The sequence below is a fragment of the Notolabrus celidotus genome, chromosome 18 (assembly GCF_009762535.1).
Source record: "Notolabrus celidotus isolate fNotCel1 chromosome 18, fNotCel1.pri, whole genome shotgun sequence".
In the NCBI taxonomy this organism is placed as follows: Eukaryota; Metazoa; Chordata; class Actinopteri; order Labriformes; family Labridae; genus Notolabrus; species Notolabrus celidotus.
The window spans coordinates 18188523-18214280 of record NC_048289.1 but is presented as its reverse complement, the minus strand read 5'-3'; the positions used below and the strand labels follow the sequence as shown (position 1 = coordinate 18214280).

At 39.9% G+C, this 25758-nt stretch overlaps 2 protein-coding genes across 3 annotated transcripts in view; one reads left to right on the top strand and one right to left on the bottom strand.

Moving 5' to 3' along the window:
* Positions 1-25758, bottom strand: part of afap1l2 (actin filament associated protein 1-like 2) — a 59525-nt gene that overhangs the window by 14021 nt on the left and 19746 nt on the right. Inside the window, exons 2-6 of one of the 2 annotated variants that reach the window (XM_034708681.1) lie at positions 22335-22463; positions 18602-18667; positions 13582-13673; positions 5211-5319; positions 962-1173 (exon numbers count right to left, since the gene is read on the bottom strand). In XM_034708681.1, coding sequence (XP_034564572.1) covers positions 962-1173; positions 5211-5319; positions 13582-13673; positions 18602-18667; positions 22335-22463 — 608 coding nt within the window. Of the gene's footprint in view, positions 1-961; positions 1174-1544; positions 1615-5210; positions 5320-13581; positions 13674-18601; positions 18668-22334; positions 22464-25758 lie in introns of those variants that run through there. The other variant, XM_034708682.1, reaches the window with a different exon arrangement.
* Positions 11319-12827, top strand: LOC117830533 (kelch repeat and BTB domain-containing protein 13). The gene has a single exon (XM_034708683.1). The coding sequence runs from the start codon at positions 11319-11321 to the stop codon at positions 12825-12827; it is 1509 nt and encodes a 502-aa protein (XP_034564574.1).

Genomic DNA, 25758 nt, shown 5'->3' with positions numbered 1-25758 from the left:
ATACTACGTCCATTATTGGTACAGTCTATGGTTGCACCATGACCCAGAGTGTGAGTGTTTCTATGCTTGCCATTGACTTTGGTTGAGAGTGAGTTATTAAAGAGCACCACCTGGAGGCGAGCGGTGTATGGGCCACAGGTGTTGTTTAAACTACAAAGTGTATCGCTGCCTTTACTTCGGCTGAGCTCGCCACAGTATTAAAAACTATACACAAACAATTACAATAATGTGAACATATTTGCCAAAAATTTTAGCATTATATATCCAGCAGCTACGGTGATAGATTAACATGTTTTTCTGTCTCCCTGATGAAGCCTGTGTTGTTGCTCTTTCTTCCCTTACTCGCAAATGTATTTAACTCACCAGCTTGTCACTAACTTTTTCTGCCATTTGGTGCTGAGCAGTTTGCACACACTTGCTTATCTTAGATGTGTCCAGATAGCATTTACCTGTTTGTGAGGATGCAGTGCTGATAAAAGTATATAGTGAACTTTACTTGCTACTTAAGAAGGATTGTTTCAAGTTGGTTACACACAAAGCTATCTCATCAAAATCTTCATAACAAACCAAATTTGTGTATTTCCAGATATGAAATATTCATTTCCATAATCTAGGGATCTGGTTTTGTTTTTTGAGCTGTTTGCATCTGGTGCTTTTTTCTGATGTTATCAGACCAAATCAGGAATGAACCATGGTAGACTCTGGTATGCTCTGTTTTGTTGATATGAGAAGACTTACATTTTCCATTCTAAAAATAAAGAGCAAAACAAGGACATCATGTAACGGCTAAACACTGAGTTCTAAATATTTTTTTAGGGTTTTCTTTTTTTTCTTCATAACTTTTCTCCATGTTTGAGTGATCTGTTATTATTACATGACACCTATCAACAAATTCTAACCTTCATGAAACCGACCCATGAAGCCAAAACTTCAATTGAGATTTTGATTGTCTTTCACCCACCAGCAGGCGATGATCTTTGATGACACAGAGCTGTTTAGCCCACTGGCCCAGCCACTTCTTCCTCCAGAGGAAGGCACAGATCCGAGAGTCCTTCATCAGCTCAATGGACGCCTCTGCTGAAGGCCACTGGTGCTGCGCAGACGGCGATTTCCCTCTGGTCACTTCCTCTTCATCGTACGATTCGTATGAGCTGCTTACTGCCTCCCCATCATCTAAGAAGCAAATGCAGCAGATTTGAGACCATGTCCAAGGAAAATAAATGCAAGATGGCATTATGTATTAGTTTGATGACCAAGGGATGACGATTATTTCTTGATCTTGATGACCTCCTGCAATAGTCTGGCTGAAATTAAGAAAGCACTGATGGGAGATGCGATGAAAAGTAAAACAAAATAAACAAGAACATTGATAAGATGGCTGATTAATGACTCATGGAGTTGTTTGTCTGCATGCAAGACGCTGGCCATGCTGGGCAATGAGAACTGCAGGCCCATGCAGATTGGCCAGTGCACGTTCCAAGCAACTGCAAGACCAAATACATGCTGCACAAAACATAAACATCCAGTGACAGACAAGTAGCTACCCCTACTGATAACAGCATAGACCACACTGTCAGAGCTCTGCACTCGCATCCAGGGCCCTGAGTGGAGGCCAAAATAGTCAGGATCTACACAACATCAGAAGAAGCAAAAAGGAAGAAAGAGGAGAAGAAGGAAGAAGCAAGATTGAAAAAAACATGTCAATGAAAAAAAATATTTTAAAAGAAATATAAATCTGTAGAAATTGAGGTGGATAAAAAAAATGTTTTGTCTTGAATGAAAACCTGTAGAGGATCGACCTCCCCACATATGCAAATACAGTGGGTACGGAAAGTATTCAGACCCCTTCACTTTTTCTACATTTTGTTATGTTACAGCCTTATTCCAAAATGGATTAAATTAATTTTTTCCCTTAACATTCTCCACACAGTACCCCAAAATGACAAAGTGAAAAAAAAAATTGTAGATTTTTTTGCAAATGAATTAAAAATAAAACACTAAAATATTGCATGTACATAAGTATTCAGACCCTTTGCTTTGAAACTCAAAACTGAGCTAAGATGCATCCTGTTTCCTCTTACCATCCTTGAAATGTTTCTACAACTTGATTGGAGTCCATCTGTGGTAAATTAAGTTAATTGGACATGATTTGGAAAGGCACACACCTGTCTATATCAGATCCCATAGTTGACAGTGCATGTCAGAGCAAAAACCAAGCCTTAAAGTCAAAGAAATTGTCTGTAGACCTCCGAGACAGGATTGTATGGAGACACAGATCGGGGGAAGTGTACAGAAAAAATTCTGCTGCATTGAAGGTCCCAAAGAGCGCAGAGGTGTCCATCATATGTTATCGATCCCACTGTATGTGAATTAGTCTGCTGTCAAAATTACATTGGGAGAAATTGAGTAACTTGTGTTAAGTGTAGGCCTGTTTCATCCTTCATGAATATATCATAATGAGTTATAACTTGCCAGTTGTTTAGTTGTATTGTTCATTACCTATTTAAGAGTTGTTTGGAAGGGATTAAGTGAACCACAATACGCTCTTTAAGGCATGTCACAGCCAAATATTCTAAGCTGCTGTGGTATAAAGAGACGCTTCATTGGTGCGTCAACACTGAAGAAATGTCTCACTGTATGAGTAATTAAAATAACTTCAATACAACAGCCCAACATGTTTGTGAGCATGATGCACGGTTCATGCATAACAAGCTCCTTCCACACTGTGGTCATGGTGTCAATGCACATAAAAATAGACTTGTTTTTTCTAATTGTGCACGTCTTGCATTGTGTGTGACTACTTTCTCAGAAAACAGACCACTTTACCGTCTATAGCACAGTCATTTTGTTTTGTTTGGGGTTAATCGGGTAACCTTAAAGGTGCAGGTTTTCTAAGGTTGGAAAGGTTAAGGTGGAAAAATAACAGCCATCAATTTTTTTTTTCATTAAAAGGAACTCCAAGGTTTACAAGTTATGAGCTACCAGTGTTTCCGTGATGAAACAGCCTCAAATGTCAGTTTTGAAAATATATTTTTTTTAAATATGAGGAATCTCTCCAATCAAGAAGGTGTCTTTGTCAATACTATTGCAGATATACAATAATACATACAGTATCTCGCAAAAGTGAGTACACCCCTCACATTTCTTCTAAAGATGATGCACAAGAAAGTCTGCAAACAATTTGCTAAAGACAGCAGACTAAGAACATGGATTACTGGAACCATGTCTTTTGGTCTGATGAGACCAAGATAAACCCTTTTGGTTCAGAAGGTGTTAAGCGTGTGTGGTGGCAACCAGGTGAGGAGTACAAAGACAAGTGTGTCTTGCCTACAGTCAAGCATGGTGGTGGGAGTGTCATGGTCTGGGGCTGCATGAGTGCCTCCGGCACTAAGGAGCTACAGTTGATTAAGGGAACCATGAATGCCAACATGTACTGTGACATACTGAAGCAGATCATGGTCCCCCCCTCTTCGGTAACTGGGCCGCAGGGCAGTATTCCAACATGATAACAACCCCAAACACACCTCCAAGATGGCCACTGACTAGCTAAAGAGGCTGAGGGTAAAGGTGATGGAGTGGTCAAGCATGTCTCCAGACCTAAACCCCATAGAGCATCTGTGGGGCATCCTCAAACAGAAGGTGGAGGAGCGCAAGGTCTCTAACATCCACCAGCACCATGATGTCATCATGGAGGAGTGGAAGAGGATTCCAGTGGCAACCTGTGAAGCTCTGGTGAACTCCGTGCCCAAGAGGGTTAAGGCAGTACTAGAAAATAATGGTGGCCACACAAAGTATTGACACTTTGGGCCCAATTTGGACATTTTCACTTAGGGGTGTACTCACTTTTATATGTGTACATTTATATTATATGTGAAACTTTTTTAAATGGGTAAGAACAGACTTCAGCAACACAGAAATCACTTACTACAAAAATAATAGCTAAACTGAAAGCATTGTACACTGTTGCTCACTGGTATACCAATAGTTAAATTAAACAAAGCTACATATATGAGTTTTCCATTCACCATACAGAAGAAAAACAAGAAGACTTGAATTCGCTATGTTGGCCGTCACCATCTTGGTTTCTATGGATCCTGAAGTGACCATACTGTATGTGGGCATAAGGACTGCCTTATCGAGCATTATCAACCAGCTGGCATCACAAGGTAGCCAACTCCCTAAGCAAACTCTGCTTGTCTATTTCACTTCAAATGGGACCATATATGACATAGTAAACATCATGCTGTATTACAGAAGTTTGGGAAGTAGCAGCTGGCACCATAAACCTTTTAATTAGTGTTTACTCAGGTAACAGACCATTTAAAAGAATGCAGGTTTAGGGCACCTTGTCTTCTCAACACTGTACATGCATTGCTGTTGCCGCTTTAGTGATCAACAGTTCTCCTTTGCAGCAATGTATCAATCACAAAGTAGCCACATCCTGAAACAAACACTTTACTGAACCTGGCACCAAAAATAAATGTTCACAAGGGCCTGTGTCCACTAAGGGCGTTTTTTGTGCTAGAAGCCCCAATTTCAGAACACTTCTCATTACCACCTACAGTTATTAAGATTTGCTCTCCCTATTGTTCTTCATATTTTTCATATTTGCTTTTATTCAATAGAATCCAGTGAAAACAGCCGGCATCAAAAGCTTATTTTGGTCTTAGTATGCAGAGTGTTGAAAACACTGAACTGCATTGGTTGTATCTTTAACCCTTGCTTCTCTCCTCTTTTCAACGCTTAATATACACATGAAATTATACACAGGTATACACTTTGTCTATTTTCAAATATGTATCAACTCACTGAATTAACTATATGAATTAAGCCCCCTTGGATGTCACTCACACTAATAATGGTAATAAATTCCCATATTTTACAAGTGTAAGAAGTAAATCAAAAGTCAATGTAATTCTGATTTCAATGTAATATGACAGTACTGTTGCTCCTTGCTGGTCTTTGAAAGAATGTAGGTTCACATCAGTTTCACAGTTTAAACCTGCGGGCTACAATTCATTTTTTCTAAACTGTCTATGTATATTAGTTGCACCTGGGATTTTTATCCAATCACAAGCCTGAATGTTGCCACAGGAAAGTCAATACTTTTTTTTCCCACTTGCATACAGTAAAAAGTGTAACATTTTGAACAATCCTTTAACTGGACCATGATGTGAACCATGTCAAGAATAAAATAGCAGACTTCTTACCATTGAAAGTTTCCTCATAGGGCTGAGCCTCCTCATAGTAACTCTCTGTATTATCTGTAGATGAAGCAGGAACTGCAGGTAAGGGGAACGGCTCCCGACTCACCACACCCTGACAGACGAGAGAAGGGAAGGAAAAATGTTTTAATCCAGCAAATTGATTTAGATTACATGCCCTGCAACCATAAAGCCTCCAAAGATGAATATAAAACACACTCAAGCACAAACACACTCATATTATCAACATGTGTTCTCCCTGCAGGCAGATCATCCAGCTGTCACTGCAGGAGTAAGTAGGGAATTCCTCATGTAACCAATCCTTGTCTGACCCTGTGCACTAAACACTTACATGCTTGCCTTAAGGGAAGAGTGTGTGTGTGTATAAGCATGGAAAAGAGACGCAGGGTGTGTATTTTAATGCCTGTGTCTATGTGTGTGTGCGTGTGTGTGGGCCTAGTGGCTTTCCTGAAATCAATCAGCAGTCTGGCTTCACTTCTGTCTTTCTTCTCGTCTCCTGTGTGGTAAAGACCGTCTGTCTGCGCTTTCACATACTGCTGGGAAACACCAGACTCTGTGCTGTTTGGCTGCTTACATCAGTCCCAATTCATTTGGAAGGTCTCCATTACTGCAGCACTTAATGAGCTACAGGAGACAAGATACAGATTTTGGAGACATCTTTCATCACTTTGTCTTAAAGATGGGGAAACATACTTTGCTGAGTTGTATTTTCTAATAATTCTAACTTCTAAACCCAGTAAATACGAGGTGTTTTTGTGCAATAAAAAAGGTAAATTTTTTATGTTATTACAACAACTTAGAACATTTTAATTTAAAAGATATAACATGAATATATATTCTTTGTACATTTTTGCTTGTTACTTCATCTGTAAACATGACTTTTGTCTAAATCAGGTCAGTTAGATTTAACCGTTGTTGTTTTAAGAATTTAAAAAAAGTAAGCACCATGTTCCCATGGCTCTTCACAACATAATAATTTTTTTGTTTTGTTTTGTTATTGTTCTAATGGACCCCTAGCAGAATAAATTACTTACTACCCCTTTAAATCCCATGCAACTTCTTTTTTTATTTTGTATTTATTTATTTCATTTTTATTGTTTTTATTACTATTGTTGCAAATATTGTTTTCTTAACCTTGGGATTGTGGGGTGGGTTTGGGGTCGGGCTGAGGGTGGGATCTTTTTCTTAATTTATTCTATTTTAGGTTGTTTTTATGTACAGCACTTTGTGTTACAATGCCATTGTATGAAAAGCGCTTTTTAAATAAAGTCTGATTGATTGATAAACACCAAGCCCATGTTATGTTTAAATGTTAAATATAGTATTTCTGAAATGTATATTTACAACGTATTTACAATTCATATGCAAAAAAAAATGTATAGCTAGCTAAGTTGTGTTGAACATTATCATATGGGGGATCATACATCCATCAGTACTGTAGCATTTCAGTCCAGAGCTCGGACTTGAGTCCAGATTTTCAGGTGAAGGGACTTGACTTGGACTCAAACACTTATGATCTGGACTGGGACTCAGACTTAACTGCATTGTTGTCTTTTTCCTGCAACAGCTCCTGCCAGAGTGCCTACAGAGGGGCCACAAATCATGCCTTTGGCTTTCAAATATTTGACAGCAAACACATGCAAGAGCAGATATGAAAAATAACTTTCAAAGAGGAGATGGGGCAACTTCAAGCTGCAACAGATATTTGTCCAGGATTAACCCCAAAAAGTGAGTGAGAAGCTTAAGTTACTTGGACCTTTGATAACATTGCTTTTAGCTAGCTGCTAGGTAATGGTAATGTTAGTCTCTGAAGTAACTAAGCCATTGGGTCAAACATGTTTGGTTTGTTAAGATTCTGATTAGGCTGCAGGTAGTTTTGAGTTCTCCACCTCCAACCCAGCATTGGTATTTGGTGAAAAAATCTGAGATTATTTAGGTTAAGTGTTGAAATAACACATTTTGTCATTAAGTTAATTTTCCCCATCCTCTTGACAGGATGAGTTTTTATGAATCACGTTCTCAGGTGGGAACAACATGTTGGAATTTCTTCCCTTATAAACATCCTCTATCCGCTCATCCTGTGGGCACACGTCTCAAGCTATCACATACTGTATCTTTCAAGGGGAAGATGGCAGATATGCAAGTCTTGTCTTGGTACATTGTAGAACTAAGATGACATACCGGGTATAAAAATCCAGTAGCTGCCTGTTAAGATGAAATCTACATTTACTTTTGGGTATGGAAAGAAACACCATGACGCAATAAGACGGATGATGCACACAGTCTTCCACAGTAAGATGATTCCTCTGAGGCCAAAATGGGAAGTAACAGTGGTGACATTGTGTCACTTTTCAGACTGGGTAAGAGGAAAAGAACACATACAAGCTGCAGAAGTCCGGTTTTGTTGGATATTTTCTATAACTTTATTTCCCATGTGAACCCTGTGAAACCCCACAAGCCCAATGACAAAAAGCTGATTTCCTAACTACATCTAATGTTTCCTCCCACCACTGATCTGAGTATGCTGTCTGTGTTCCTTCATTTCACTGCAGCTTCCCCCTAAGGCTGTCATATTCTCTGCAAGATCATAGAAATATGAAATATAACCCTCAAGCAGAGGAGCTGAATATATCATAAAAAAACAAGCCGGAGGGAGGCTGGCTCTGAGGAGAAGTCTGAACTCTTGCAAAGTTAAACATCTAAGTTTTTCATAAGATCAGAGTTTGTTAAATTGAGCATGAAGATCATTTTGATTCCTCTAAAAGTATTCCTTTTAATAAGATATAACCCTGATATCAACTTTGAGAGTTTGATAATGTTTGTTTTGTAATGCTTTAAAAGAGAATTGAATAAACTGGAAGAGAAAAAAGGCTGTTTTTGGTTATGTATGGGGGTTAACAGGCTGTGGTGGGTCTTGAGATACCAGTGTGTTGTGATAAAACACTGAAAAACATAATTTCAGTCTGTTTATGTAAAAAATTGCAGAACCATTATTTGAGATGAGGGCTGTTGGGAAGGGAATGCCCTGTTTGTGAGATGTTTTCCCACAGTATCACATCATTGATCTAACACATCACCAGTAATATAGAGCAGATGCAGTTTGTTGTCATAAGGACTGGCGTCATGTCATGGACGGCATACAGTCGCAGTGACGATGACTTGTTTCTGTGATTAGCCTGCATGCCAGAGAGCAGAGGAAAAAGGATCCACACAAGGAAAATGCGTGGGACAGAGATGTTATCACTGTGGTCTAAAGAAGGTGGAGTAACATCAGTTCTACATTATGGAGCTGTTGTGGATTTCTCATAATGCAAGTGTCAGCAAATATAAATGTCAGAATGTAAAATGAGTTACACTCTCTCTATACAGAATGATGCAATGAAAGGAAAGAGTAAAAAAATAAATAAAACCAGATGTAAGCTAAAAAGAAATTGATATTCAAAAATAAATTCAATTCAAACGGAGGTGTGACATGAACACTGGCTGCATTTCATTTTGGTGAGTAAGTGACAAAGAACTGTTCCTGTTCACCTGTGCTAATTTATGCTTCCTATATTCATGGAAATACATATGTATAATATAATATGACTGTCACAACCCACAAAATGTTTCACTTCTGGATATCGGAACGCAAAAAGATGAACCCTTTAACCTTTTAACAAAAGTGAAAGAAACCTACAAGACTGAGACTCACAAGTACCTTAAACAAGTTTTAAGACGACAACTGTAAGTTCCTCATGTCTAAGCCTTGATACAGATCGGGCTGGATGCTGCCATGAATCAAAAAACATGAAGGAACTAATTGAAATGAGGATGGTTTATTAGTGGTGGAAACAAACAAGCCATTGGAATGAGGGATCTAATGAGGCATGAATTTGCAATTATACTTATAGATAAAAAAAAATGTACCCATCAATTCTTTTTTTATAATGAATTAGTTTATGTCAATCATTTACATTTTGATATATATATATCTATATATATATAGATATATATATATTTTATGAAGTGATGTTGAGAAATTAACACAAGACACCTTTTCTGTCACATGCTGTCCAGATTTGTATGCTGCATTTAGCTGGTTTGGAAGGCATATATTGCCTGAAATAGACTTTACAAAGGGTCAGTTTGACCTGCAACATAACAGGATGGTTAATATTCAAATGCATCCATCATCAAGAATCTGTGCCATGGAAAATGTGAAACAAAGCTCTTTTGGCGTCACCTCTTACGACACCTACCCTGACACAGTGGTTACAGACATGAAAAACAAGTGGATAGAAACTGTAAATCTTCTCACTGATGGTGTTGTTTGCTTTTGTAAGGCATAAAGAGGCATTCATGTTAATTTAGGTCTGTTTCATAACCAGCTGAAAACTCCTCACAGGAGCTTTAATTAAATCAATATAAATAGGGGCTATGGGGTAATGCAAAATTGAAAAGCATGAACTTGGTAAAAATGTGTGACATGCATTACAGTATGTTTTTTATTTCAGTGGTTTGATATGATGAAACAATACATTTTAGTCAATCAGAATGATTTTTTTAACATCATTTGACCGCAGTAGTGAAAAAGACAACTCAAAAATTAAAGGTCCATGAAGAGATTCTGAAGGAACACTTATTTTTCTTGGCTACGCACTGTAAAGTGAAGTGCACTCACACAGACACAACAACATTAACAGTTTAAACTGCTCCACAGTGAAAAAAACAGCACTTTCAGGCATCTGTTATTAATTAAAACAAAGAGCCAGGCATTCCAGAGCAGCAGCAGCAACAACCCCCTGACCGCCCACCCACCCTTCCACCCTTATCTCTCTCTTCTGTCCTTTTCTCTTTCTTTTTTGGTCATCTCTGAAAAAAATTAAAATATTCTGCCTGTTGTTGTTTGGGCCAAGACTTAAGAGGAGAACTGCGAGCGTTTACAGAAACCATCTGCACGAGGAGAGGAAAAGTCAGGTGTGTCTGTGAGTGTGTTTCTTCTCCCAGAAGACTTTTGAATCACAGCAGTCACTTAAGCGCCACATGCCACACACACACACACATCCTCGCCACAGAAACATGGGGTAGGAGGAATGGATGAAGGAGTGAGAGCATAAATAACAAAGCAAGGGGGGGAAGGAGGCTGAGGAAGAGGAGGAGGAATACGGGTGTGGTGGAGGGGCTTTGAGTAAAGAGTGGGAAAAAGAGCCCAAAACCGAACAGTCAGAGGAACATGGAAAATCCCTGGTTCCCATGCCAAGAATCCGGCAGAGTGAAAACACACACACACACAGAGACACACACAGACACACACATACTTAAGAGTGTATCTAAGAGCCTGCTGGGAGCTTAGAGCAGAGAAGAAGGTAGTGATAATCAGCTCAGGAAAGTCAGACTCAAGAGAACTCTGCATCTTGACATCGCTTTAACATCATTTTAGTTAAAAGAAAAACACTTCAACAAAACAAAAAACACTCAAAGAACATTTGCAGCTATGAATGAAAATGGGGAAAAACCTGCTTCCTTGCATGGTGGGAGGCAGTAAAACCTCACATGACACACATTTTGCACAAACTGTATTTATTTTTCCATCATTTTTGTCTGCTTGGGAACACTTTAACCTCCCCGAAACCTTGCATACTTTTGGTTCAACATTTTGGTTTTCATTCTTGTTTATGAGGTACAAACTTACTACCCATAAAAAAGGTAAAATATGCATGTAAAAAAAACAGAAATAGGCATGTAAACAAAACTTAGTTTAAAGGGGGTAATGCTTGCTGATAACATAATCATGAATAATTCAGTAAATACTTACACTAGCCAATTATACTGCGGTTTTGATAATGACCAGTTGCGTGCAGCCACATAACCGCTTACTGTGCATGTCAACAGTTTTCCTTTCCCTGCCTGACGCTTCCAAGTGGCACAGCTGCTATCTATAGTCCGGCTCTATTTTCAGACCATGCAGACAGGACGCAATGGAACTCTCGCAAACCTCTATTTACCGTCCAGAACTGCCGGAAAAATGGCGAATCAACACTTGAGTCACACGCTGAGTTGTCTCTTGAGAGTCACTTTTAGGAAGAGAAAAGACCCAGGGCTTAAGAGATCATGGACGTGCCTGCAGGCCTGGGAGTCGACCAGGATATTCGTGCTGAGAATTCGACCCCTGATCCAGAGCACCAGGCCGGCTCGGTGAGAGTGAGGGTGCAGGAGAGCTGGTTCACTGTGGAGCGGGCCTTGCTAGTGAGGAACAGCAGCTACTTCAGTGCTCTCTTTCAATCTGGGATGACTGAAAGCTACAAGGATGAGCTCCACCTGAAGGGGGGAGTTCGAGCGAGGGGTTTCCTCATCACACTTGCTGTGTGCAGGGGAGAGGTTCCCACTCTCACTGATCCAGATGAGCTTGTAGAAGCCGTTGAGTGTGCTGCTTTCCTGCAGGTTGCATGTTTGGAGGAGTATCTTTGCGATATTATCGACTCGGACAACTGCCTATTGCTTTACCATGCAGCGTCCATTTTTGGCTTGCATGCGCTCTTTCACAATGCTGCTCTTTTCCTCTGTGATGCTTTTGAGGATTTGAAGGAAGCAGCAGAGAGTACACTCCCTGAAGGACTTCTTGAGTATTCTCAATCATTGTCTCCTACATCTTTTATCGCAATAGGCACACATTCTCCTTCAATGGAAATGCTGCACGACTCTTTCAGGGTTGTCTGCTACCTTGATGAACAACAGGAAGAGTGGAAGCATCTGACGAACCTCCCAACTCTCTGTAGCACCTCAATGGCTGGTGTGGCAGTTCTTGACAATCGACTGTACATCGTCGGGGGAGTTTATGGTTACGGAAAGGACACAGTGGATGGCAGCTTCTGTTACGACCCAAATGAAGGGCTTTGGACGGCTCTTCCTGGTCCCAAGCAACCACGATATGACTTTACTCTACTAGGGCATGATGGACGACTTTATGCCATTGGTGGCGAATTCCAAAAACAAACGATTTCCACAGCAGAGACTTACGACGTTGAGAAGGGAGAGTGGACTTTCATTCAACATGCACCAAGACCGGTAGCTTCTGCAGCTTGTGCTGTTGCAAGACGGCGGATGTTTGTTTGCTTCTGGAAACCACCAGACACCACAGATATTTACGAATACATACCAGCGAGAAACGAGTGGAAAATTGAAACAACCATGATCAAACCCCAGAGCTATGGCCACTGTATGGCAGCCCACAGGGACAATTTGTATGTGATGCGCAACGGGCCTAGCGCCGACTTCCTGCGCTGCTTAATGGACTGCTACAACATCACGACAGGTCAGTGGACAGCCATGGCTGGGAATTATATCAACAGCAAGGGGGCACTTTTCACTGCAATGATAAGGGGCGACTGTGCGTTCACAGTGAAGCACATGCTAACTCTGGTGTACGCCATCACTGGAGATGGATGGAAGCCCCGCAGGCAGATGAAGGGATTTCCAAAGAGCGGTTCACTTTGGACGTGTTTACTCAGGCTTCCCAAGACTGGACCAGTTACACCACAGCTGGAGGCAGAGGGGAAGGATGGAGTAATGCCTTTGCCAGACACATCTGAGGGATTTGTGGAAGCGTTACTGCAACTGTGAAACTACCACACAAGTGAAAAACAATGTCGTATTTTTTTGCAAGTTACAAAAATAGAACCCTGAATTAAATGATACTAAATGATTCTGGAGTTTCTTGGTGACACAAGTGTTCTTCATTTCAGTCTATTCACTTTCACATGCACACTTTTGGTGCTGTATACACACGTGCTGACACTAAGCATTTCCCTGATTAACAACAGCTGCTACTGTAGTTTATATTAGTGGAGGCCACTCTCTCTCTGTGTATGTGTGTGTTAGAAAAGTTCAAAGGCGCTATAAGGGATGTTCAAAACCCTCATTCTCCAACTTTTTCCTGAAGTCACACTGGGCCAATTCAGGAGCCACCGGCCTTGCAGCCGACATAAAACACTATCACAGCTTTTTCACACACTCTTGGATTCTCACTTCCCCAGGTTTTATGCCCCCTGAGTGATTAAATACCTGTTTCTGGGGGAGAATTGATTTCACACAGCCTCAGGCTTGTGGCTCTGAGAATTGTGGGAAATGTTTTTGGCTTGTATGACCACAGACTCAGAACCAGTGCAGCAATTCTGTGGTAACACTTATCAATCCATAGTGCATAAAACTCCCTGAACTTTCTCATGTACTTTGTTGAGTTCAGCAGTCCGTCTGGGGGTCAATTACGCTATTAACATTACCACAAGAATGGCAGGAGCTCAAAAGAGCTGCGTAACAGGCCACATCATTTCACATGTTAAGCCACACTGATGAAATGGAGCTGGTAATCACTTACTGTTCTGGGGGGCGGCAGGTCAGGAAGGCTCTTCTGTGGGACAGGGACGTATTTTGCTGCTTTTCCATTGACAAAGGCATCTGGTCTGTCATCTAGGTCATAAATATCATAGAGTGAGAGGTTAGTCAAGAACATCCTTCTTAACCCCTACAAAAGTATTGACTGTTGTGAAATGAACACACAATAATAAGGGATAAATGAAATGGTTCATCCTCTAAGTCAAAATTAAGTTATTTTTAATGTACCTCAATTTACAGACATCAATGCGTACATATAAGTACTTCCTGGTACAAGCATAGACCCTTTATTGTACCATTATCACATGACCAAAATCACAGGAAAGTATTTGTTTAGTAGTGGTGGCTTTATTTTGCAAAACATAATCACAAATGTGGATCTAGAAAATAGAGGACCTTAGGAATATTAGTTTCCTGTCCATTTGTTTGGTGATTTAGAGCCTTATTTATACATTTATCTAAATGGTTCCAAACCTTTCTGCTTGTGCCTTTTTTAAAGGTATATTTTTGGTCATTTCCCCCATTATTGGATAGGACAGCTGAAGAGAGACAGGATACGTGGGGAATAGAAAGCATGGGAAGACATGCAGCAAATGGTTGGACTGGGAGTCAAACCAGAGACTGCTGTGACGAGGACTATAGCCTCTGTATGTGCAGCACACGTTTAAACTGCTAGGCCAATGGTCCCCTTGTGTTGTGACACAAGCAATAACTGTCTGTGAGCAATTAACAGTTAGATTGACACCACTTAATATTCTTTCTGTTTATTTAAAGCTAAACAGCTAAGCTAGGAGAAAGAAAGTTAGCTTAGTTCAGCTAACAGTAAGAAAACAGTGGAAAATAGCTTACATGTTTTTTGGTCACATTAGTAAAACATATTAATCACCCAGCTGAAAAGGTGCTGGTGAGCAGATCTAGTAACCTCTCTGGAAGGTTAGCCAAGTTATTTTCCCCTGCTGCCTGTTTGACTGCTAAGCTAAAGGTGCATTTCGACCAAGAGTTCCAGGGTTTTTTAGCCCCCAGAACTACTTTACCCTGATCTAAAAGGTTCCTGGGCCCCCATTGTTGTCTGCGTTTCGACCACGGGCTGAAGTCACGCATAGATTGTGCAAATCAGGCCAGTGACTTAAGGAGAAAAAAAAGTAAATGCACTACACCACCAGTCCAGTAGAGGGCAGTAGAACAAAGACGAATGCCATTCATCATAGATGACACCATAGAAGCAGACAAACAGGCAGGTATCATTTGAGCAACACAACAGCTAGCCTGTTAGCATGGATGAGACTCAGCTTCCGCTGTTTTAGATGGTGCTATATTTCATCACAGATGGATTCACTGAATCAACATGTGAGAGATGATAAGAGCGAGTAGCAAAGACGTTTCAACATGGCTTTAAAATCCTTTCAAACTCAAAAAGCCGTGGCAGAGATCGGCCAGTGTTTTGGTTTAAACCACGCCCCTGTTAACTGCTGACTTTCAGCCGGATGCATCCCTCACAAACGCCTTTGGACGATCATTAAATATCTGATGAGGATATTTAATCTTAAAACTCCCTCTGTGTTTCTACAACTCTGTAAACTCCACAAACACTGTTACATTCAGCTGAAGGTCTCCAGTTTACAGGGTCACTTTTAAAACCGTAACACCGGGAGAGACGCATTTGCAGTGGGCTGATAGAAGACTACTGTTACAAGCTGCTAAATCAAGGGATTCACAGCTTCTTCTTCTTTTTGAAAAGTACACACACATAAAAACACTGCAGGTAATCTACCCATCAGACACGTTCAGCATTGCAGGCCCTGCCCCCTGAAAGTCCCCGGACCTTTGAAAAGTACTACCCCACTAGCAGGGGCTTTTTAGGGGAAGATTATCTACACCTGAACTAAATTTAAACCCTGGGTCCACCGGTCAAAACGCACGTAGTTCTGGGGTAAAGTCCCAAGTTCCGGGGTAAAGTTCCTGAAAAACGCCTTAATATGCTGCTGGCTACCGCGTAGGAGTTTACATTTTTAACAAAAGGATATGGAAGTATTATTTCTATTTCAGCCTAATTTGAAGTCAGCAAACATTTGAATGTATTTCAAAAATGTTTAAATGTACATGTGTCTAGATGCTAGCTAGCAACAAGTGTTAGTAAACAAACAAACATTATGGAGGTGGTTAAGACCACCAGGGTTAAATGTTGAGGGTTTTTTGGCGAATTCTATTGCCAGGGGTATTGTTTAGGTATCTTCAACTGGTTCTACTTGAAGGCTGAGGGAGACACTGAAAGCATCTTCTAGAAATCAATAACTACACAACATAATGCAAGTATTTCATAGCTAAAAGAAAAACGCCTTGGACTCAAAGAGCTTATGACTTTTGGTGGAATGGAGCAAAATGTCATATTATATTCCTTTGACCTACATTAAAGCCTTTTTGAGAACAAGCTAAACTGAATTTAACAAAAAAGGTCAGTATGCCAAATTTCCCACAGACTTAGTTATAAAAGCAAAACAATAACAACAACTTGGATAACTGACATTTTAAAATTGATAAAACCTCATTGCAACATGTATTTCTACAAAGCCATCACTTGCATTTTTACATGCATATGCAAAAAGCTCACGTTAACCACTTGACCTATCTTGAAATAAGATCAATTCTCACATCTCACCCCCGACTTTCCATCGGTCTCTGAAAAAGAAAACATGCGGCTTTGAAAACGTCGCTGCTGAAAATATGTGTTCAGTCTAGAGCTCACTGAAACCACATTCTTCAACACTGTCCAAACAAAACAGGTCAGCCTCAGATGGTGAGGAGCTATGAAGAAACAGACAGGAAATGGGGGTGAGAGGAGGGGAGCTGAGAGGGGGGGCTGCTGTTTGTGGCAGCTTATTCTCATGTCTGCTCTTCACTTGAATCATGTCAAAGTGAGAAAGCACTGCTGTTTCCAGCAACTGAAAAAAAAATCTTTTTCCTTTTTTGCAACTTAGTTTTTGTTTGCAATTCACTTCACAAAAACAATGTTTACAAAGGTACAATGCATTTTAAGTTAGCTAGCTGACCGATATATATTCATTCACTCATTCATAAGAATTGTATTTGCTCACTTCAGTGTTTGACAACACAACATATTTGATACACATCTTCACAAAATAGAGTATACACTGTCCATGAACAAACAGAAGTAGGAAGAAGAAAAACTTATAATACCTACCTCTCCCCTTAATCACAACATAATATACTACTAAACCAGACGGCTAACCCACTGGTAATCACCTTCTCTTACTGGATGAGTTTTTATTTCCCCATTACTTTACCTTCTAACATTATTTCAAACTGTAAAAGGACACCATTAGCACTTACTTTATACACATATTTTAAGTAACAAAGATTAAATAAATGGGAAAAGCTTTCCAGAAAACCATGAGAATAAACATTAAAGAATAATACAACAATAAATGTAATTCTTTTACAAAAATTAATCCCTAAACTAAACCTATACTAGATTTTATTATAATGTATTGCTAACTACATTAATTATGTTTATTTGTGTTCTAAGAGTAAAAGCTAAGCCAGTAGCTCTGTGTAGCATTAATTACACAAAGTAATGCATTTGGCTGAACTCTAACTTTAGATGATTACTGAAAAGTAGCATGCTAGCAATGACAATGTTTACAGTCTTACTTTAAGTCCTACTAAACCTTAAGTTTTAAGTAATTTTATAACGATTTTGCAAACTATATTCAGGGTTCTCAAGTTTTGAACTCAGTTCAGAGTGAGATTTTGGCAACAGGGGAGGCAGACAGACCTCTTCTTCTAATCTGCGGTCAGTCTGCATTTTGCATGTGCATCCTTTTCTTTGGAACGTAACGTTGTTGCGTTCGGACACAGTGATTCTATTTTTTGATTGGTTGTTGGGTAACTATATTTCGTTCTTCCTTTTTGATTAGCTGGTGCGTGGAAAACTCATTCTGAAGGAAAAGCGGCTCAACTTGATGGCCGTTGTCCTAGTAGTTACTCTGCATGAGAAATACAAAGTGTGGCGTGTGAACAGGCTGAAATGCGTGTCTCACGCCCAATGTGTGAGACTTGAGAGCCCTGCTATATTTGATACTCCAAGAAATATTGCTATGCTAGTAGCTCTGTAACTTTAAGCTAAATGCTAACATCAGCATACAACAGCAGCATGCTAACAATGACAATGGTTACTGTCTTGCTTTAAGCTAGTGCACCATTTATGATCTGTACTGTCTCATCTGTTTGTGTTAGCATGCTAACATTTGAAAATCGGCTCCAAACAATTTTTTTTTACAAAGGCTTATGAGTGCCGGTCTTTTTTTCCAAAAAATAGTCATAATACAAAGTTTAGAACTTAATAATTCCTTGACTTAAGTGTTTGCAACATACCTGTCCACAATACCATTGCGGTTAAAGCTGCTGTGAGGAACTTTTAGCTTGTAACGATTCTGGCGCCCCCTTGTGGACAAAGCGATACCTCTTATCTCTTGTCCTATACATGCAAAAGTAGTGTTTTCAACAAAAACCTCATCCTGTTGTCTTTTAACAGTCAACTTTATCAGGCAATGTGATTATTTTCCATGAAAACAGTCAAATAAAGGCTGTTTCTGAGCGAGATTTCCATCATCTGGTCTGACACCTACCCCCTCAGGGCGGTTTCAGGCATTAAATATGACAACAGAGAAGGTGCCAGTGTTGCCGCTGATGATCTTGTTTGCTATTGAAGGCCATAAAGAGGCATCAGTATCATTTTCAGTCTGTTTCTCAGCCAGTTAAAAACTCCTCACAGGGCCTTTAAGTCAATGTTTACATAGTGGAAATAGTTAACGGTTCACCAAAGTCTGACAACTATGTCTTCAAGTATGGCTTATGTTGTGTCATTAAACCTAATGTTTAGGAATGCAGTTGTTTTCTTTGAAGAGTGTAACTGATTTTGGGGGGAAAGGGCAACAGCAAGTATCAGTATCACACTTTAGAGAGAAACCTTTTGAAACACTAACCTTTGCCAGCTTTGTCCTTTCCACTAACGTTGACTTTGTTCATGTAGATGTACTCTTCATCAGCACCTGCATAGAGACAATGACATGTGGTTGACAGCTTGCATTAGCACATTTAGCTTGGTGCAGAAGTTGTTACTTTGTGGGTGGTGGGTTGAAACCTGACCAGCTACTGTTGTGTTAAACTGAAGTAATAAAGGAGATGTCATTCAGATAAAGATACAAAATTAGAGCTCTACATGAAGGAGAGGCTGTACACAAAGTAACTTAGCAATACACAGTCAGAAGTGGAGCATGCTTGTTTATCCTCTGGAACAGAGTTACTTGTAGCACTGATGGGAAAGCCGACTCCACCTTAGTGCCAAACAAACTTTCATCATTTTTGTCAAAAGTCCAGGAGTAAAAGAGGACTTGACCCAAACAAGAGGCCCATTGTGCAGACAGATAGGCTCATTATTGACACCCACCCTCACCGTGGCTTGCATTCATGGGACATTAGTCAGAAAACTCCTTGCCTTGTTACAACAATAAAAGCACTGTCACTCTTATCTTTGAAGTTTTCAAGATTGTAAAACCACAGAGTACAATGGAGCTGAAAAACAACATTTTCCTTTGAGTTGTAGTTTTATGGTCATTTGAAGTTATACAGAGTTTAATTGAATTGAAATAAGATATGATAATAATGTTTTTATAACAATAAATTCATGTTGCAAAAAGTAAACACTGTGATATGGAAATTAATGTATTAAATAGTAAGAACCTAAACATTCAGGGTCAAGTACAGAGAGTTTAACCTCCTTTTGAACTCATATGTTAGTATTTATGAGGAAATGTTATCACTAGTTTCATTTAGGAAATAAGCAAGATGATGAAACCTTGTGTCATACACTAATGCTGGTCTAAGCTCACTGAGAAAAGTCCTGTGTTTGGTTTGAAGGTGGCCTCAACACGACGCAGTAACAGTCTGAATGAATATCTCCTTTTGAAACAATAAACTCTGTGGTTTTAGGCAACAGCTGTTGTGGGACTTTGTTACGGAGCAGTGAATCTTTGAATCGAATTAAAATTTTTGCTGACACCAATCATGCCTTGAGAGGAAATCAAACAGAACTCTAACCCTAAGTGATACTCCGGAGAAGGTTTCTTCTTTGAAACAGATACCATGAGGAGAAACTAAACAACAGCTGAATGAAAACGATGTTTTGCTTGCACAGTGGAAACAGATTTTTCGGGGAACAGAGTTGAAAAGCTATTTATAATCCCCTGTTCGAAGGAAGTGAGCTTCCCCAGAGGATAAATGCAGCTTCGGAAAAATGATACAGCTTGGAGCCAGGAGAGGAAGTACGGAGAGACGAGTCCAGGACCTGAACATGGAAAAGCATGACTGCTAGTGTGTGTCCGTGTGTCAGTGTGTGAGACAGAGGAAAACGGCGCAAGAATAGCAAAACCATTATTGGCAGTTTGGAACAAAAAGTGACGCTGAAGTCACCAGAAATGGTTATTATTTTGTAATAAAGATCAGAATAAGGCAATGAGCTTGGACTGGTGTGGGTTCTGAGTATTTTTACTCTCTAAAGTTAGCAACTTTTCCCTGCAAGAGATTTCTAAACAAGCATCAATAATTGTTTCCAGTTTTTCAAGAACCAAGTGGCTGAATGGTTCACATTTTTTTATGCTTACTTCCAGGCTTCATAAATCTCTGATGCTACCAGCAGTTGCAGTGTTTGCATGTTAAGTGTCAGAGCCAGTGAGCAATACAAACACATTTTTTGTAAGCTGTACAACTGGATACATTAGTCAGCCATGCACTATTTCGATGACGAAGAAGGCCCTTCGTCCGATTATTATCACTGAGGAACGATTCTGAAGTTTTAAATGCCTTTCTAAAAACAGGAAATGCCGTCAAAAAATCTTGAGCCTCCAAAATGAGTCCCAAATGTATTAGTTAATAGCAGCCTGTAAAGGTATCATTATTATGAGGGTGGTCAGTAAGAGTTTAAAATAGCCAAATAATTCCAGGGTAGTTTGGCTGATAGCTCCTCTTAGGCCAAAAGGTCGATGTAATGTTCTTACAACAAATTGTGGGAAAGCCATGACCACATGTTATGTGAAGTGCTTTGTTTAAAGGCTAACTGGCTGCCAGAATGACCGACTGACACATTTGTGGTTAAACCTCAAGCAATTTGACTGTCATGTAATCATAAATACCAAAGAATTAGGAAATAACAATAAGAAACAGTGGAGACATGTTCGGAGTCAAGTTATTTTTTGATAAATTACCAGCTAAGATGTGAAAATGTATCTTGCAACTTAAAATCTGAGGCATATTTTAAAAGTGTTATGAAAGGCAAATAATAGGCATAATTGTATCCCTTGATTACTATGTTAAACACTTGATTCTAGCTACACTCGGGACAATCTGATCACACATCACAATAAATCAATCCACGGAAAGGCTTCTGGCACATTTCCACTTACCCTGTTAACAATGTGGCAAAAATGAAATTTTCTGTAAGCATTCTAAATCAGTATAGGTTAGACAACATGGATTATATTTTGATATAAGATCAGGACCTTCATTCAGGCAACGGTAGCAAAGTTGGTGACTTCATCTCTACGTTGTCGATTAGGATGAAGAGGCTCAAACTGTAACCATGCCTGAGGTTTCTGCCTGTTAAAAGGAAGTTCTTCCTCGCCACTGTAACTAGCTAAATATTGCGATGTGCAATGCTCATGATGGATTAAGGTGAGGTAAGACTGAGTCTTATCCTGTCTTAAAGTTGGGTCTCTGTTTATAATTTCATATAGAGTGGTCTAGACCTCCTATGTTTGTAAAAGCGTCTTGAGATAACGTTTGTTGTGATTTGGCGCTATACAAATAAAGATTGATTGATAACGGTAGTGACAAAAATGTAATCATAAATATTCTTGCAGAAGTCCTGTTCACTTCGTCTAACCTAGCTTACTGCAAGCTAGAATCCCTTCAGACTGATCCTCAGCTTTGTGATGTGGTCCTGCTCACTCTTTCGGGATTCTAATTTGCATAGCCACCTGCTCACTACACATTATCTCTTGCAGAAACTACGTACTCAAAATAACCTCACAATTCAAGATTCAACTCATAATGCTTAAGGGAAATCTGTTAAAAAGCATTTACCTCTACTGTTATTTTTCTGTTGTTGCTATGATATTGTGACAGTAGTTGTTAAGCAGCTAATGTTTGTACAACCTTTCACTTCCTGCTTGTCATTGGGGTATTTTGGGTGTGACAATGGTAAAATGTCACCTAAATAATCCAGAAAAAACAGTTCCTGAACTATGTACAAGTTTCATAACTGTATTTCCTTTTTAATCTGGGCTTCCTGGTTTGAATGTTTATTGATAAGGTTAAGAGACAGGAAGCAATGTCTTCAACTACTTGTATCTATTCCTTGTGAGTGTATTAATCTAATGAGATCATGGTCAGCTTGACCTCTTTATTGAGAAACCAGCTAGAGCACAAGCATGGTATGTACAACATTGGTGTTCTGGTAAGACTTTCTTAATTGGGTGGTATAAAAGGCACTATCTGCAGCAGTGCGTAGCCTAGCTTGAGTACCAGTCCCTGTCTCTGTGCCTTCTTCATACATGAATAGATCATATGGGCAGGTCCTGCCATAACATTCCTTATGGTTTAGCATGAAATAAGTTCAAACTAACAGAACGATGGGAATTCTATATCATTTTTCTTTCATACCACTGACGGTTCTGTAGGACTGGAGGAGATCGGAGAGCAGGCCCTTCTGGACGGTCGCATTCCCACTCAGCGTCTCCTTATCCAGGATGAGCAGGAGGCGGTGGAGCTCCATCAGGAGCTGGTCCAGCACTGGAAGTACAGACAGAGAAAAAAAGTCTCAGAGGTATAGCATAATAAAACTTCTTTAATGCTTAAAAGGTATTAGACAATTCTCTGCATGGAAATATTTAGAATTATTGGAAAAATAGCTTTAGACCAAGACTGTCACAGTTCCCATCAGAGAGAAAGAAAAACAAGAGCCATGAGCAATATAAAGCCTGTGAAGTTTCAAAGCAGACATGTTTAGAATATTACACTTTAATTTATGGCTGAGAACAAGGGATGAAAATTGTCTTTTGTAACTGGATTCAGCTGTTGGTTTGTTAGATTTTTCTCACTGCTTGGCTTTTGTGCTGCTTTGCCAACAAATTACATGGGAGAGACACTTCAGACATTTTTAGCTTGCAACAGCTATAAACAATCAAATTTTATGTCACTCAGTCATTCTTTTCTTTTGGTTTCTATTGACAGTTTCAAGCCTGTCTGAGGTTGTTTTGGGAGTTGCACTGGTGTAGAGAAAGGTCAAGTTCAGAGGAGGGAGGAGCCTGGGTCAGAGTCGGCGGGGGCACTGTGTCTGAGTGCAGCCCACACACATCCTTCAGGGGTCAGCGCTGAGCTCACAGGCCTCTCCTCTGTGTGGGGAGCTCTTTGTGTGCCTCTTCACTGTCTCTTGGCCTCGTGAATAGACCCCTTGCTACAGTGGGCCTCAGTGTGGGAGCACTTCAGCAAAAGACCAGACAGGAGGGGGGTGAAGAAGAGGGACTTTATTAAAGGAAAAAGGTGGGGCCAGTATCAAAGAGGGGGCATACTGTTACTAAATAGAGGAATGTATGAAATCCCCCACAGAATGTAAGACATTATTTCTTGATGATTTTTTTAGATTGGGTCTTTGGACTTCTCTGTATCAGTTCCACCTCCTTGTTTCAGCTTAGGTAATGTTAAAAAAACTGCGGTTGACAGATGAGATGGCAATAAAAGATATTTGGAATGATATTATTACCAGTAGAAATTATGTTTTAAAGATACCTACAATTCTATTTCACCTATCAAAACTGCTGATGTCTTACAACCCTAAAAAAAGTTTATGAGCAATTTTAACATTATAAACTAGACTGGATACAAGTTACAGATATCTGCAATTCTATATTTAAAATGAAAACAAATATTAATGACACTTTAACCATCTCTAATTGTAATTTAATATACCCACAACATCATACTCATGATGTGGTTTAAGCATGCGCCCTGTGTACAGAGGCTATAGTACTCGTTGCACTGGTTGCTGGATCAACTCCCAGCATGACCATTTGCTGCATGTCTTCCCCCACTCTCTACTCGCCACATTTCCAGTCTCTCTTCAACTGTCCTATCTAATAAAGGTGAACAATTCCCAAAAATATAGCTTTAAAAAAATGTAAGTCATTAGAAAGAAAGTTTGGAACCAATGAGGTACGAAAATGCACTACACCACCAAACCAGTAGAGGGCAGTGAAACAAAGACGAATGCTATTCATCACAGATGACACCATAGAAGCAGACGGACAGTCAGGTATCATTATGAGCAACAGAACAGTTAGCCTGTTAGCATAGAAGAGACTCAGCTCGTGCTGTTTTAGATCGTGCTATATTTCATCGCAAATGGATTCACTGAATCAACACGTGAGAGGAGATAAGCGTGAGTAGCAAAGACGTTTCAGCACGGTTTTAAAATCCTTTATAACTCAAAATGCCGTGGCAGAGATTGGCCAGCGTTTTGGTTTAAACCGCGCCCCTGTTAACTGCCGACGTTCAGCCGGATGCATCCCTCATAAACGTCTTTAAACGATCATTAAATACTTATCTGATGAGGATATTTTAAAATCTTTCTAAAAAACTAAATTATTTTGCATTCCAAGGAACTCTCTCTGTGTTTCAACAGCTGTGTAAATTCCACAAACACTGACACGTTCAGGTGAAGGTCTCCAGTTTACAGGGTCACTTTTAAAACCGTAACACTGGGAGAGACGCATTCGTGGTGGGCAAATCAAAGAGAGAGAAATCAAGTGAATCACAGATGTGCGTGATGTTATTGTGGACGACGGGCGGAATAAAAGCACTGCGGTTAATCTACCAATCAGGCACGTTCAGCATTGCAGGCCCTGCCCCCCGAATGTCCCAGGACCTTTGAAAAGTACAACCCCCTAGCAGGGGCTTTTTAGGGGGGAGATTATCTTCCCCTGAACACCTGGGTCCACCGGTCGAAACGCACGTAGTTCCGGGGTAAAGTCCCAGTTCCTGTTTCATTTCAGATAGAAGTTTACTAATGATATCTATAATCAGTATCCAGTCTAGCTATTAGATGTTGAGATGTCAAAAAAAAGGTTGCGTAAGCCTTGATGGTTATTTGGTTGGGTGACTAAGGTTGTTAAGCCTGCTGCATGGAGGACTCATGTTAGCTTCATATGATAATGTTTGCAGCTCATTTTGCCGCCTTTGATGCTGTTTAAGCCTTGTTAACACTCATTGTCTTTCTCTGGTTTTAAAAAAAGTATATGACAGTAGCATTAGACTTTCGAGAACACCAAGTACATTGTGTTATGATGTGCAAAGGTCCAGAGATTGACAGGTTTCCTGTCTACAATTGTTAAAGCTGTGACTTCACTGTTGGTGTTTATAGAGGGGATTTTTTTAGAAAATGTCATGGTTGGAGATTGTATCCATCATCTTAATGCATATTTCATATTGTCATACTGTTATCTCACAACAAAGTGTTTCTTTTTAGTCAAACATTTCCCTCACGTTGGGAGTAGGTGGACTGATGTTACAAGTGAACATAACAGAAATAAAAAATGTTATAACATTTAAATGTGGTCCCACTCAAGATCTGAACTCTACTTCTAAAATCCGTAATTGCAAAACTATTTTTAAAGACAGTAAACTGCTCCACTCTCTTTAAACTCTTTTAAAACTGTCAGCTAGTTTGTACGAGCGGCTCCTTCCGGCTCATACTGATCACTAACAGGGCCTTGTGGGAGAGTGCATCCATGCCCTCTCCCCTTCTTCCTGCACTCCCACACATCAAAGGGGGATTTTTTTGCAAAATAAGGTGTCAGAGACCCCGGTAAGCCTTGCCTTTCAGAGATGACGAGAGGCTTTCCCAAAGCTACAGCAAGCTGGGTTGTTTTTAATGACTCCTGCTCAAGCTGAGTCAACTTCTGCTGAGAGGCCCTGTGTAGGAGGACTTGCACCATGGAAAACATCACTAGTTTGGACACATATAGACACACACACACATAGGATATGTCAAGTGATTCAAATCTGCTTTAAAAATCCTGAAAAGCTGTCA

What these genes read in the sequence shown, in the direction of transcription:
- LOC117830533 (XM_034708683.1), top strand. Translation starts at nt 11,319, where the DNA reads ATGGACGTGCCTGCAGGCCTGGGAGTCGACCAGGATATTCGTGCTGAG.